The sequence below is a fragment of the Arachis ipaensis genome, chromosome B03 (genome assembly GCF_000816755.2).
Source record: "Arachis ipaensis cultivar K30076 chromosome B03, Araip1.1, whole genome shotgun sequence".
Classification (NCBI taxonomy): Eukaryota; Viridiplantae; Streptophyta; class Magnoliopsida; order Fabales; family Fabaceae; genus Arachis; species Arachis ipaensis.
Window position 1 is genome coordinate 123350701 of NC_029787.2, and position 16758 is coordinate 123367458.

The 16758-nt window shown below is 32.7% G+C and overlaps 2 protein-coding genes across 5 annotated transcripts; both read right to left on the reverse strand.

The window, feature by feature from the left end:
* On the reverse strand, positions 1597-2945 carry LOC107631419. Its single transcript, XM_016334854.2, has 5 exons — positions 2768-2945; positions 2562-2680; positions 2410-2488; positions 2202-2342; positions 1597-2086 (listed from the first exon to the last, which is right to left on the reverse strand). The coding sequence occupies exons 1-5, from the start codon at positions 2808-2810 to the stop codon at positions 1815-1817; spliced, it is 654 nt and encodes a 217-aa protein (XP_016190340.1). The 5' UTR covers positions 2811-2945; the 3' UTR covers positions 1597-1814.
* Positions 6597-13017, reverse strand: LOC110270372 (protein ALP1-like). Of its 4 annotated transcripts, XM_021119585.1 has the most exons (6): positions 12403-13017; positions 11896-12236; positions 11062-11121; positions 8734-8802; positions 7295-7517; positions 6597-7213 (listed from the first exon to the last, which is right to left on the reverse strand). In XM_021119585.1, the coding sequence occupies exons 4-6, from the start codon at positions 8752-8754 to the stop codon at positions 6831-6833; spliced, it is 627 nt and encodes a 208-aa protein (XP_020975244.1). In that variant the 5' UTR covers positions 8755-8802; positions 11062-11121; positions 11896-12236; positions 12403-13017; the 3' UTR covers positions 6597-6830. The 4 variants fall into 4 exon arrangements, with proteins under 4 accessions (XP_020975244.1, XP_020975245.1, XP_020975242.1 ...); XM_021119586.1 differs by having other exon boundaries at positions 6597-7210; positions 11896-13017; XM_021119583.1 differs by having other exon boundaries at positions 11896-13017.

The following is a 16758-nucleotide window of genomic DNA, read 5'->3' on the forward strand; positions in this document are numbered from 1 at the left end:
ATTGCACCAGATTTTAAATTTTAAAGATGATAAAGTAATAAATAAAATTCTTAGATGTGAGTGTGTAATGTGTGTAAATATGTAACTAATTTTGATGATTGATGTTAGTATATACTCAGTATATTTGATCTATCTATATATCCATTAAGACTACAACTTTTTAGTGTGTGAAATAGTTAATCTACGGTAACGAGTTATAGCTCAAATGACATAGTCTCCTTATACTCACTTAAGACGTACCAGGTTCAAGTTTTCCTATCTTTGGTAAATTATTTAGTCAACGAGCTATAACTCAAATGACATATATCATTTTTCCATATTTACCTAAGAGTATCTTTGGTAAAAAAATGAAAGAAATAGTTAATCTATGTTTTGATAACATTTTTAATATTATTATATATTGTGCGTGGAATGGAAGTGCTTTAACGTATTTGAGTTTGTTTGTGTTTGCTACACACATTTGATTGAGATGGATAGATATAGAGAGAACAAGAGTAGTGTTTCATTTTCTGTACTGAATGGATGTACTTTGCCGAAAGTGGCATGCATTCAGCCTCAGCTTACAGCTTTAAATGAATGTGGTGGTGCATGGTGATTTGTGTCACCAGAAATATATGAGTGATAGTGACTCTTCACCTATAAATATGCAATTGCATTTCAGGATCATGTTTTCTTAGCCCTACACCCTATAACTCTCTCACTACTTCCATAGGATACCTCTCAAAGATTCTCATCATATTACATTCTCATTGCCAAAACACAAATCAAGCTTGCTTAAATTTTAAATGAATGTAATTTAATAGCGCAAGGCCGTAGCAGATAAATACTTAAAAAGAATAAACATATTTCAAACGTAATATTTATTTTTTTTATTAATAAGAAATTACCTATCTTGTTTGGTTTATTTTGGCGAATCAATCCAGCCAAAGGGTGGAGCGTGCCGTTAGGTATATCTTATGTTAATGTATTCATACGTCACATTTCAATATCAAAATAAACAGCAAATTAGTTCTTATCTATTATTTTCAAAAGCAATGGTTTTGACGGAAAAAAAAAAGGTGACAAAATATGCCATATTGCCATCAACATTCTTTAACTAAGGAAATCTATTCTTGTGCAACTGGAGCTGGTTATGGTACTATTTTCAAACAGCAGTTGAAGAAGTTCAAAGTCAAACTAACTATTTTGTATGTAAATAATGCTATGATTATGTCTGTATTCAAAAGTAGCTATAGGTTGAAGCTACCGATCATTTGACAAATTATGTAAGTATAAGACTTTAGGTACTCACATCTCAACACTCATGCCATAAAATCAAAATGTAAGCATTGATAAAAGTTGAAATTATGGGATATGTGCCACGCTCTAGCAATAATAGCGATTAATTTCTTTTGACAATAAACCACAATGTCCCGTCTTTATAGCGATTATAATGGCATTTTTCCGATTGTGCTTGTCAATTTAAATTTTATAATATAAATTAATGTTGTTCTTGGGCCTGTGAGCGACCACGTTACCTAATTATTTGGCTGATCTAAAGTCTAAAAAGCAAAATATAATGTAGCCAATAATAGTATAGTGTATAGTTTCCTATTCTAACTTGTACAATGTTTCCCTTAGACCAATTCAAGAGTCATTGGCAGAGGCAGAGCAGCATTATTATTCTTATCATATCAATATAACAACTCACCATTCAAAATTTCAAATTTAACCTTATAATGCAACACAATACGTACACCTCTGCCAAACAACATTTTATTATGAAGGTATATCATAATAAGTGTAAGTAATATACAAAATCCTAATTGGAATTTTCAACCCTTGGTTCTGATAATGGTAATGGAGCCTCTACCCTGGGTGTGAATCCTAGTAAGTGCTGTAACAACTTTTCCTGAAATGCCATAACCACTACGAGCTGAAATGCATGCATATGGATGAGTGCTTGATAAGTTAGCAACAGGATGTGGAATTGGCTTTGATGGACTCATTAGCATTTGGTTGTTTATGTCTTTCAGTGTTGTTTCCCCTTCTACTCCTCCTGCCTTTACTAGCTCAAATGGGTATGCTATTTTCTTCCAATGACCCTCTTTGATGGATACATATCACATGAAACAAAAAATAATAAGGCCATAAAGACCTAACTAATAGGTTGAAAAGCAAAGCAAGAAAGAAAGTTTGCACAAGTGTGAAAGGTTTGGTACTTGAATTTGAAGCTGAAGCATTATTTGCATCTGATTCTCTAGGTGAAAGGCTCCTCTGAGCAGGTTCATTTTGTAAAGATGCTGGTGATGATGATGGCAGGTTCCTATTGCTGAATTCTTTACTCTCTTTGTGGAAATTACCTGCAGTGTTTCATGGATAAGTATATGTTTCAGTTACAATTACAATGACTAATACCAAAGTTCATACCATGAAGGATTTGTGGTGTTGTGGATGAACAAAATGTTGGAAATAGATCTTCCTCATCAACCAAATAATGGTCCATCATCTGTCATAATTGAATGACTTAGAGAATGGAGAAAACAACAAAGGCATGCATATATCACTAAATAAGTTATAACCTTTTGATTTTGGGAGTAGGATGGTAAATTGTTGTGGTTGCACCAAATTCCCCAGCCTGCAATAGCATCTTCAAGGTACCCACTTGATGTATCTGATGAAAACCATGAATCAGCTTCAGCTGCACCAAACAACAACATAATAAGCAAAATTAACATCACAAATTAGAAAAGGAACATGTATCATCATGTATGTAATTATGTCATACCAAGAGAGAGATCTGAGTGAGTTACTCCAATGTCCAATTCCATGGAATTGAGGGCAATGCAGTGACAAGTCACAAGTGACAAGTGAGAACAGAGCACAGGAAATTAATATGTGGTATATAATATATAAGTACTAATAAGTAGTGAATGCAGGTTAGTGTAAAACATTCATATATGTGAACAAAAAGACTACTGTGTTACACTTTAAGCTTTAAGAAAATTAAATTATTGTAATGGGTCCACTTTTATAGCTCTGAAAATACCCACCTACCTAACCTTAACATTAGTCAATGCAAATCAACATAATAAATGGACCACACTAAATAAAGTTTAATTTTTTCGATCACGCAATGTGCTACAATTTTAATTAATTGATTAATTAGTTTTTGGTCTGGATTACATGATACGGATGAAGCTAGGCCTTTTAATTATTAATTCACAAAAAAATGAAGACAAGCTTTTTGGTCTCCTCTAAATTATTCAGCTTTATGTATGGTGGATGCTAGAACAAGAGAAACAGTGAAACATGATGATAAGACTAAAAAAAGGTACTATCTTAACTTGATCTCAAGGCAACTTTGATGGCAGCATCTTCCTTCTTTAATTCTTTGTCTACTTCATTCCATGTGTTGACTAAACAAACACATGAAGAAGCACCCTATGGATGTATATGTGCCTTCTTTCTTTTCCCTTTTTTCTTTTTCTAAATTTAACTTATCTTTTTTTTTTAATTTTATGAATACTTTAAGTTTAAGTTAATTAATGTTTATGTACAATTTTTATTATAATTAGTTGTTTTATACAAATTGAAAACAAGTTAAGCCCCACCCATAAAGCTTGAATTAACAATATTACTAAAGTTATAAATTGTTATTGAGAATAATACATATTTACTGAATGCCAGCCAACAAAAAAAATATATATTAAAAAGAAAGTATTAAATCATACAAGAAGTTCTTTATTTTGATATAACACCTTTTTTTTGTGAAGAATAAGATTCAATACTATACCTGCTATGTACAGATCTTTTTCTCTTTGTTATAAAGATCCAAAGCATGCATTGATTGCAGTTTTCTTTTAATTCCTGTTTTTGAAAGACAAGAAGGGTGCAGTAAAAAATAAAATAAAGACAAGTCAAGGAAAGAAATGCATGTTACATTAGTCACCAAATTCTTTGTTTTTTGTGTAGCTCTCATCATTTTAGCCTTATTGTTTTCTTTGATATTTTTGCTTTATTTATTAGTTTAATTTTATAATTTAAGTGGGTAAGGTAGGTGGTTATACTGTTTAGTATTTACTAGTGTAAGAGTAGATCAGAATTGGTGGTTGATTTGCAGTAATATAAATGTATGGGAAATGTGAAAAGAGGAAAAAGTAAAAGAAAAAGAAAAAGAAAAGTAGAGAAAATTAAATGAAACCTGGACTCATTAGACACCGCAAAAAGGAACAAAAGAAATTTGCAATAGGAAATATATACTTGATTTCCCTTTTTCTCATCATTCTTTAAATTATCACAAATCTGTATGAACAGGAAAATATGCAACTCAAGGGAAAGATTACATAACCCTTATGTTTACAATATATAGTCAAAATTAAAGTTAATTTTGTAATTGCATCATTGTTTATGCTGGTGCACCAAGCCGTACATCCTTAAAATTTATACTACTACTACCCCCAAAACTAATAAGTAGAAAGTTTTTTCTTTCTTGTGGTTTTGTGTAATAGGCTTTTTTTCAAGGCTTTTTGGTCATGGAAGTTTATATGTTTAGAAAAATATAGGGACCAAAATAAATTTTTTTTTTTTCGTAGAAGGAACCAAAATATTTAAGTCCGAGCAAAAGAACAACTAATCTGGGCCCTTACACCAATTTCATGGGCTTATTTTGATGGTACTGAGCATATAATTAGTAATACTATTCAAGCCCATCTCCAAATAAACCCCCTCCAGATGTATCTGCAAAAAAATAAGGCCCAACAACAAGTTCTTTGAGACTCTGATACTAAAATTTAGAGATATTCATGAATGAATTTTGCTACATTCCAAAGAAAGTATCAACTATCAGGTCTTAGATCTTTTCTTAAGAGGAGTATAGAGAACTGACTCGTCTCTCACGATGGAGAGAACTCTCTCTTACTAGGAGAGCTCCTCAGAACACCAGGTTCTGCTTCCTGAAACCTTGACTCCTTCAATATTTTCTTATCCGAACCATCTTTTTTTCAAACTTTTGTACCTTAACCAAATTCAAACACCTTACCCCAACATCTACTTCCTACATCATTTCATCTCCAACCATTACACTGCCATTATCTTTAACCCCTTTCTAGCCATAGCTTCACATCTGTTTATGCTACAAGCTTGTATGGGCAGTAAACATTCATATCGGCTAATCTTTCTTCTTTCAACTTAATCCTCTCCCTCATCCAGCATTTAGAGTGCCGATCATCCTTGGTATCTTATATATATTATATATATTATCGCGCTAGCCAATATAGATATAAGTAACTATACGGTCCAGATACACATTACCTAGCCTTAAATCCCATATATCCCTGTACTCTCAGCTAAACTCTACCTTTTCCTAAACTACCTCTTATTATGGCCAGACCAAATATGGAAATCGAACCCATAGAAGGCACCACCATCACCCTGAACCTGCAACCCAGTCCTGACTTCAAGCCAAAATTGCTTCAATCTGATTGGCCGAATCATTACAGACAAAGAACTCAAGTTTAGAGCCATCAAAAACTCTATACTTGGCATGTGGGGCAATCCCAAAGATGTCTCAATATCCGAAGTGGAGAAAAACAAAATGCTTATAAGCTTTAAGCACAGCAAATTAGGGATGAGATTCCATAGAAATGGCCCATGGAATGTAAGAGGGAATATGTTGAACCTTCAAAGATGGTTGTACGATGAATCTGTTCTTGATGTAAGACGTGACCACGTGGAGTTCTGGATCCAAGTTCATGGCATACCAGTTGAGCTTTTTAATAAAGGAACGGTAAAGACAATTGGAGAACTCATCCGAATAGTAGAAGAAGTAGAGGATTTGTGTGGTTCAATGATTAAATTTTATTAGCAGGAATATTGTTCTTAGGAATATAATACCTAGGAAAAGATTACTTAAAATATAAGATATTTATGTTTGTTTATAAAATTTAATGTTTTGGAATGTTATGTAATAATCCTAGGAATGAATAAATTTTTGTTTGGTTGAGTTTAAATTTTTTAGTCATATTATGTTAAAATTATCCTTACTCATTCAAATTAAAATATTAATGATTAAAAATTAAATATAAAGCTAATTAAATATTATTATTTTTGTACATTAATTTTTTCTAATTTACAAAATATCTCTAATAATAAATTTACTAAAACACCCCTAATAATAAATATGTTTAGCTAAAATTATTATTGATTCTAAATTTTTAGAATTTACTAAAATACTCCTAATATTAAATATCTTCAATTAAATTATTATTGATTCTAAATTTTTAGAATTTACTAAAATACTCCTAATATTAAATATCTTCAATTAAATTATTATTGATTCTAAATTTTTAGAATTTACTAAAATACTCCTAATATTAAATATCTTCAATTAAATTATTATTGATTCTAAATTTTACTTAATAACAATATGTTTAATTAAAATTATTATTTTTTTACATTTTAAATTTACAAAAATACTTCTAATAAAAAATTTACAAAAATACCCTTAATAAAAATATGTTTAATTAAAATTATTATCAATTCTAATCTTTTCAAATTTACTAAAATACCCCTAATATCAAATATATTCAATTAAAATTAACATTATCACAATTAAATTTACTAAAAAAGCATTACTATTATCCAAATGAAAGTTACAAAGAAGTCTCAAAAGTAACAAATTACTAGCACTAATAAGCATACATGCACAACTCTTATACAAGAACACAAATACATCAACAAAATAAAATCAATATTACGACAGACAGCCTCACACATAGAAAAATTATTATAATTATCGAGCGTGATGTCTTCTCCTCCATTAGTTCCACAAGTTGATCTCTCCATCTACCCTAAGCATCACTCGTCTCAATATGGTGGATCGTCTTACCATCTACTCCAAGTATATTTTGATCTTCTATCTCATCAATAGGATCCACAACCATCACTCTTCTAATATGATTATGCAAAAGGCAACAAGCAGTTATAATTCTTCCTTGAGTCTTAATAGGATAAAATGATCTTCCCCTTAAAATTCTCCATCTTGCTTTCAATACTCCAAATGCCCTTTCAATAACATTCCTAGCTTGTGAGTGTTTCATATTAAAAAACTCTTGAGCTGTGCTGGGTTGATTATGTGGATTAAACTCACTCAAATGATATTTTTGTCCTCTATAAGGTGCCAAAAATCCTTCACAATTCATATATCCAGCATCACATAAGTAGTAATGACCTACTGTGACATATAAAATTGAACAAAATTAATGAAACATCAAATAGTTACTTTGATAACATACTAAAGTCTCAATAAAAATACCTTGGGGAACACTAAACCCATTGCGAAATAATGTATCTCGCAATATCCTAGAATTCGCAGCTGAACCCTCCCAACCCGCCAGTACATAGATAAATTGCATATCGGGAGCAACCACTCCAAGCACATTGGTTGTTATGTTACCTTTTCTGTTTCGATATCTAGGCTTGTCAGCCTCAAGGACATTGATTTTGATATGAGTACCATCTAAGGCTCCTAGGCAATTCTAAAATCCAAAAAAAGAGATCAATTAACTCAATCCTAAAGCACACCAAGCATATTAAGTTTAATAACATTAGCAAGATAAATTACCTTGAACCATTTTCATTGTTCATCCATTCTATCCTAGCTAAATGGTTGAGGTTTAATCAGTAAGAGATTATGACATCTCAAAATAGCAAGCAATACATCATTAAATCGCCTACTAATTGTTTCTTCATATCTCACAAATTATCTCTTTATTACTCTAATTTTGACGTCATGTGCTATAATATATTAAAACATGGCAACCATTTCTTCCACACTCATATTCCTACTTGGTTCTAACTTTCCAACCACTTTAAGCATGTTACACAATGCATGAAAGGCACGCCTATCCATTCTTATATTTTTTATACATGCTAGATCGCTAAAATAAATAATCCTATTGACACTAACATCCCTTATTACTTGCCTACTGTAACTGTTATTCCATTTTCCTTTTTTTTCTCAATTCCAATATAATCAAAACATAACAAATCATCAACAACTTAACCATAAGGTCATTCATTAATTCAAAATGTAAAATTAAGTAGGAAATAACTCTCATTTTCTGTTTGGGATCCATTCTGTAAAAAAAAAATATTAAAATATTTAGCCAAAAGACTTTACTATTTATTCTATATAATGATTACTATAGCAGGCTAAAATGTAGAAAGAATAAAGGTAAGAATTACCACTTTATATTTTCCAAAATCCAAATACAATAGAATTTAAGAAAAATATATTAAGCTAACAAAATGAAATAAGAAAATCTTCACACAACTCATGAACTGCATTATTGTGAATTTGTGATACCTACTAAACCCAATGCTATGAGTAGATCATATGTAATTCAGATTCCACCATTCTAGCAAGAGTGCTTTAAAAAAAAAAAAGAAGAATTGGAGAAGGAGAATTTTAATTTTGTCAATTCATAAACAACAATTACCACTGATAGATAGCAACAGAGTCAACTTATACGAAATATTAACTTTACAGAAACATTTTGATACTGAATACACAAGGTAAAGAAATAAAGTATCTACTGTTGTTCCAAAAAATCAGAGAAAAAAGTCTTTCAACTCTGTTATTATAAGCAAAATTTACCAACCAAATTTAGAAGCAAGGAACTTAGGGAGAAGAATAAGATAAAAAAAAGTATATTAGGAATAATGTATTGTGGTTCAGATCTGAACACTTACGAATTTGTGAAGCTGATACATTGGTGTAGATTCACTGTATTTGCCTCAAACCAACCCAATCTCATTTCTCTGAACAAATGACAGAGTTCAAAAAATGACCAACGAATCAAATTTAGAAGCACTTTTAACAGTGACAATCAAGAACTAAAACCAAAGCAAATCAATTACCAAAAGCAAAGTAAGAAAAACAAACATTACTTGAAAATGCACACACACAAACACAGAGAGACAGAAACACATTATTACCAAATGGAGACATTTCAATGACACAAAAGTATTGACCAATGAAGTGAGAAATCATGGGAGACACCCATTTCAGAAAAAACAGAAACTTTAAACAAAAAAAGGGGGGATCAATGAACTTATCAGTTAATCTATTTACTCTTGTACCCTTTCAAGACGTCACTCAATGAAAAGTATAACTATAAGAGAATCACCTTACATTTTTTTTTATCCAAAGTCAATCAACTAAAAGATTAATGCATTGAAATTGATTGTAGTACCAAAATTTACATTTTTCCTTTTTGAATTTGTAGGATTACCATGTGTTCATAACACGCAGCGGAAGAAAAGAAAGTAATCCTTAAAGATCTATTTTGTGCTTAAATTTTATTCCAATAATATACAATATATAGATCAGATCTAAATACCTGAGTACGCTAGTAAAAATCTTTTTCTCCTTCGATGGTACGAAGGCGCTATGCGTATCCACACCGAGACCAACCTTTGCTGTCAACTCCTTGACCAATGGATATCTGATCTAAATTGAGAAATCTCTTGCAACTCTTTGCACACCATAAATTTCTTCTCCAAGAATTAGGCTCACATACATTTATGTGTGTAGAGGTAAAGGAATAACAACCCTTGTTATTCTCTCTGTCATTCTCATGTTTTCCTCTACTCTTGGCATACATATATATAGTATGAGATTTGTCTGATTTTAAATTTGAATCTCAATTCAAATTTAAATCATATCTTGAAATTTTAAATCTGAATCCTTTAAATTTTATGAATCATATCATAACAATTTAAAACATAATCGATTTGGATCTCATCCAAATTTATAATTCAAATTCAGAAATAGAATAACTAATTATTCTCAAATCTCATTTAATATTCTCAATTATCATATTATTATTATATTCTTGGTGCTAGCAAAAAATATAATAATATTCCATTTGAATTAATATAATTATTTATTTGATCAAATCAAATTAATAATTAAATAATTCTACAGCAAAGATTAGAATACTCGTTAGTGTGTGACCCCATAGGTTCAATACTAAGCGGATAGTAAATTAGTCATGCTAAATTTACTAATCAAGGTTGGCGTCTAGCAACACTCCTCAACGACCCGATAGTATGAAGTAATATATTTTTACTAAGAACCTCAGAAGAACAAAGTATAATTCCTTCCATCTTTCCAGCTCTTGGTTAACCCTTAGAGTATGGTTTAATTGTCAAACTCTAACTTATTACCATTATTATAATGAACTGTGAATGACCTAAGAAACTCATTTCTTCATTCATTCAATCTCCTTGGCCAAGGTTTTATTCATCTCAGTCATTATAATCATAGAGTTCAAACTCTTTACCGAGAGTTGACGGATTCCTTATTGACTAATCATTAATTCTACAAGTATTTAAATCATACCCAATATCCATTCAACTAGCACACTAGGGTATTAGGTGTCCGGAATCAAAGTATAATAAATACATTGTTAATTACTATGACAGTCGCAGGTCAAAGGAAACTCTATTACTATGTTCATCTTGAGAATATCCTATTGACAAATATACGGTAATTATAACCATTAGGAATTCTCAAAGTGAGTCAGTTCAATGGTCATATCTCTATATGCACCATATATATATATATAATTTAATAAATGAGATCTATTAATCTTCATCAAATGAAGACCATTATATATATATTGATCTTTCCGGATTATTAATGTCCTTTTTTAATAATCTTATGACCAAGAACAATTTAGATTAAATTATAAAAGATTTATCTCTCAATATTGTGATCACTATCACAATGATAAATCTCTAAATTTAATCAAGGACGTTATTATATTAACATTTTAATATAATAACAATAACAAATTATTTGACACGTGATTGATTGGATTGTGGTCATACTACTTATTCCTAACAGAATTCATTTTTTTATATATAAACTAACATTCAGATTTATCAAATCAAGAAAAAATAAATCAAAGCTCATTGTAGCTTAGAGAATTTTACATGCACATTAATGGTAATGCACTAATGCTCGTTCACCTAGTCATCCTTCAATCTAATTCAAGACTTTATTCAAATCACCTGAATCAAAACATTAATTGCACATAGGAATCATACAAGAGTCATTCCACTCCCGAGTTGCTGTTAATAAGAAAGAAAAGAACCAGTGATCACATATCAAATTTAGTAATAGCAGTATGAAAATATCAGTTCTCAACAAATACAATTACAACAGATCTTTGTTCCACTAAAAAAGTTGGCTAATTCAATTTTCAAACAGTCTAAAATATATCAACAAACAAGTAAAACAGAAGAAATAAATTGAAGAAGCATCGGAGGAAAACTTAAAGGACTTCTTGTTATATGCCAAAATCTGTAAACATGCAGATCGAATAATTGAACAAACTTGCACTATCATACGAAACTGTAACAAATATCACCAGAACATACAAGTATACCAGAACATGCACACCAAAATACAATTTAAAACTGGAAAACTAGATTCCACAGATCCAGTAGCTGAAAATTAGATTGCCACCAAAACAACTTTACATTGTTACTAGTATGTAAAATTCATCAAGACAACAGGATAAAGAAGCAGAGCAATAGTAATGCAAGCTTAGTAGTGAATTGTAGCATGGCTTATGAAGTACACAGCACAAAAAGCCAAATTAAAACAAGATTAAGCATGTAAAAATATGTTTTTGTCAGATTCAAGCCAAATTAAGCATGTAAAAATATGTCAAAAGCTTAAACTCTTTATTGAGGCAAATCATCAAACATGTTGTTTGCATGCAACATAATCACAAAGAGCGTATAAGAAATCAAGCAAAATAAAAAATAACTAATCAAATTAGCAGTCTATTGCAGAAAATTAGTGTAATATGATGTAGAAAGCATAAAAAGAACCCAAACCTTAATGAAAGATTCAAAGAGCAGAGATAAGCAATGCGAACATGAACTTGAAGAAGAGAAGGAAACCAGTCTTCCGTTTAGGGTAACGGTGGCGCCGGCGTAGCTCCGATGGCGATGGCGTTGGTGAAGCCTCCACTGATTTGGGAAAAAACTCAAACCTTAATATGAGATTCGAAGAAAATTCACAGAGAAAAGCAGTGCGAACATGAATCGGAGAAGAGAAGGAGACGAATCTTCTGTTTAGAGTAACGGCGGTGTCGGTGCTGGTGCCGGCTCCGGTGGTGGTGGCGTTGGTGAAGCTCTCTGATTTGGGAAAAAAACTGCTCTGCTAGGGTTTAGTTCTTCAGAGAAAAATGAAGAAGAATGTGAAATATAGTATTAAATAATAGGGGTAATTTAGTCTTTTTGTTTCATTATTTACATTCCATTCCCATTGGAATGAAAGATAACCAGGGGGGAGATGGAAATTGAATTAGTGGTAATTCAATTCCAAAGAATAAAAGTTACCTTGGAATGTTTTTTTTTTAACTTTGAACCACACATAGGAATTTCATATTCCCATCTTAAAATTTTTGGAAATGTTCTATAATTTCCCCAACCACACACACCCTAAAAGAAATTATCTACACTGCAGAGCTGCCATCAACGTTACTCAACCACTCCAAACAGGATTTTGTCTCAACAGGGACAATAAATCTAAGACCTGGATCAATTTCAAGTATGAGAGGCTTCAAAACTACTTTTGCCTCAAATGCAGTATCATAGGATATGAAAAGAAGTACTGCAACAAACCAACAGCCATGACATGTTGGGATCCATCAAAACCTAGATACACCAAAGAGCTTGCGGCAGAAAGAGCGAGATCGTTGAACATAGAAGAATAGGAAGAAAATTGGGAGCAACATCTCAAGGAGCAAGAAGAAGCGCGTGAACACCACATAAGAGAAGCGGAAGGTGAGAATAGTCAAAGCATAGAGGACAGAGCAAACGACCAGGGGTCACTAGATATTCCAGGGATAAAGGTGTCATCCAAAAAGGTTAGAATGGGAGAAAAGGAGAAAGTTGGCGGCGAAGAGATGAAGAAATTAGAGAAGTAAGTCTGCTGCCACAAGGAAGAGGCTCAGAAGATCAAGAAATGTGCATCTCTTAACCTTCTAGAAGCAACCTTATAAAGCATAAAAGAAACAAAAAGAAAGAGAGGTGATAAGACAAAAAAAGTCATGATAAAGGAAAAAGAAAGAGGAGTTGAAAAGGAAATAATAAAAGGAGTCTCTTTCATTGCTGGGCCTTCTAGCTGGAATAGGCCCAATGACACTATCACTAATGAAGCAAACAAAACAAAAGAGCAAGCCCATCAGGAACTCGTCAATCTTCAAGAAGCAAACAAAAAGGGCTCAACCAAAACACACCCATATGGACCACAAGCAATTCCAGCCACTATCTTAGGAGACCACAAGTCACCATTGACTCCCTAAGAAAGAAATAATCAAGTTGAATGTCTGGAAAGCAACAGCCAAGGCCCGTGGAGATAGGGCTTAGAAGATGAAGGAAAAAGGATAGGCATGGACATGAAATGGACTATGAGAGATGAACCAAAGAAGCGGATCAGCGTTGACAACCACAAGCAGAAACATTCCTACAAGAACGAAAAAATGGCATATTTATTATGTTGAGCTGGCATCAGAGGATGAAGAGGAGTCAAATTCAAGCAATCAAGTCAATAATAATTTGAAGATTTGGGAAGAAGTCTTGAGCATAAGGTTGCAGTACAACCTAAAAATCAAAAGGAAGCGAGAAGAGAGAGAAGGCAGGAATACGGAAGAAGCCAATTGGGGTGAGGATCAAATTTCAAAGAACAACAAAAGAATCAAGAACCTGTTAATTCAAGAAAAAGACAGCAGAGAAGTGGCAGAACAAGGAACAACAATCACGGCTGAGGAGGCGGGCCTAATCATGCCCCACCCTCAGCCATGATTATCCTAAGTTGGAACTATTGCAGTGTGGTGGTGACTGCGACAGCTTCCGAGTTAAACAATCTGTGCGTTAAGCACAAGCTGGCCATAGTATACTTTATGAAAACTAGAGCTAAGGAGGAGAAAATTAGAAAAATAGCTAGGAAGCTGCAGTTTAAAAATATATTTTGTTGTGTAGAATCTCAGATATATCCGGTAGTCTATGTTTGTTATGAAATGAAAAAGTTGCTATTTCAGTTTATTCTTGGTGTCAAAACTTTATCTTCGCCAATATTAGAAGTAATAAGGGCCCTGATTGGAAATGTTGCTTTGTTTATGGAAATTCAATTTTCAAGAATAGAAGAAGAACTTGGCAAGCTTTAGATGATTCAACAGATATGGTAGGCGAGCCAAGTTATTTTATTGGTGACTTTAATCACGTCCTAAGTCAAGAAGAAAAAGTTGGCAAGCACTCGAAACCACCAATTCAAATAGACAAGTTCAAGGAGTTGGTGAACAAAAATAACCTCATGGACATGGAGTTGAAAGGGAGCAAGTTCACTTGGTTCAGCTACCCAAGAGACGGTGTGGTAACGAGAGAAAGGATTGACTGAGCATTGGTTAACTGGGAATAGAGACAATTGTTTAGCCATGCTAATCTCACAGCTCTCCCAACCATATCCTCGGATCATTGCCCTCTTCCCCTCAACACTAGGCCAACCCAAAAAATTCTATGACTCTTCAGATATGAAGCCTACTGGGATGACAAAGTGGAATGCAAAGAAGTGTCAAGAAAGGATGGATCAGAGGCAATGGCAATACAGATGACTGGAATAGCTTAATCAACAAAACAAGAAATTGCATCAAGACCCACTACAAGAAAAAGCAATATTTGTAACAAAAAAATGGTCGTTTCAGTATGTCCCGTTACAAAAAGTTTTTGTAACAAAAAATGAAACTGTTACAATTCAAAGTAATATTTTGTAACAAATTTTTTTAATGCAAAAACCAAAATTTGTTACGAAAGTAACAACACTTTTTTACCTTTAAAATATTTTTCGTAACAATTTATATTTTTGTGTCATAATATTTTGTTACAAAATACTACTTACTTTTGTAACATTTTTTATTCTTTTATTTACAAAAATAGAAAGTTGATTTTAAAACATTTAATTAAATAATTGATATATCAAATTATTAATTAATTTTCTAAACATGCTAACTCAACATTTATATAATATATAATCATATAGATAATTAAAATATCTTACATGTCAATTAGATTCTTTTACAATAAAATAAGTTCTACAAATTCAACTAAACACAACTTTTTCCTAACATAAAATTGTATCATATTGAATTTATAATTCTTGACTCTTCTAGCATATTTTGGTCAATATAAAGTCTACATATTGGCATCAATTTTGTATCCCTGCAAATATGAATAATGAAAATCAAAATTAAAAAATAACACATAACACTATCTTCATCAGAGTAAAAATTAAGTTAAAACTTACAAGTTAAAATTAACTAATTCTTTAAGAATCTGTTCTCAAAGTTCAAAACTAACCAATCAAGGATGCAAATTATCAAGAATTGACAATTCAAGTGCATGTTCTACACATTTCAATAAACAATTAAGAAATTGCGAATATTAGTGTTCCTTAAACTATGACAAAAGGGCTCCATCATAGCCACAAAAGCTACCAATATTCCTAGTGGTGCTTCCTTTAAAATAAACCATCGAGACCTATTTTTCATCACAGAAGAACCTTGTCATACAATGAGAAACCTCAAAAGGCCAAAGCAACAAACTAGAAAATAGGAGCATCATTGAATTACTAGCAGGGTTCCTGGTAATATAAAATAGTGACAACACAGCAAAAAATTAATAGCATACAAGCCAAAAAATATTCATACAAGGTTCATGACAAAAGTTTGTGTAACCAAATGAGATATATATCTACAAAGACACATATACATAAAGCAATGAACGATACACTTCTCTTGCACATATTTAGGTGTACCTAAGAAATTTTGGCCAGGTTAAAAAGGAATGAATGAGTCATTTCTCATACATTCATTTAGGTTATAAAAATAATAACTAAATAATTTCAGTTCAATGCTGACTAATATATAGCAATGAGAAAATCTACCTGCTCATTTGCAGGAACAGATATCCACTCCGACTAACTATCACCACAAAGTTTTTCACAATGATTCCATACCTTTAATGAAACCAATGATCCCTCATTATGCGTTTCCATGCTGCCATCAATGCTAGTTCAAAACAGCAAAACTTTTCTAGACCTAATTCCTCTACAAACTATGTTCAGCCTACCTAACAACCTAGAATCCACTACAAAATGCATATCTAACTAAGTCTAACAAAGAAAAATTAACATAATTAAATGAAATTAATAGAATTGAAAGAAAAATGTAGTAAATGACCTGGGAATGTAGAAGCAGAACCGGGGAAAGGGGATAGGAAGAAATGGTGGTGAGGCAGCAGCGTCGGCTGCGGATGACTCCCTTCCTTTCTGTGGACGACGGCAACAGAAGCTTCACTGGAGGTTAGTATGGCTCGACGGTGGTGACGTGAATGACTCCCTTCCTTTCCCGTCGTTCTTCCTCTTCTCCTCTGCTCAGATCGGCGTCGACTGCGGTGAGGGGAACTTCGGTGGCGACGCGTGTGACGGCGGCAGCAGCGGCTTCAACGGCGACAGCGGCAAGCTCCATGAACAGTGACGGTTTGAGCTTGATGGAAGGCAGAACGGTGATGGCAAGGCACGAACGGCGGCGACTCTGGACAGCAACCCCTCCTTCGCGAGTTCTCCCTCTCTGCGCGAGCTCTCTCTTCTCGACAGCACAGCGACGACTCTCTCCTCTGGGCTCGACAGTTCAGCGGCGG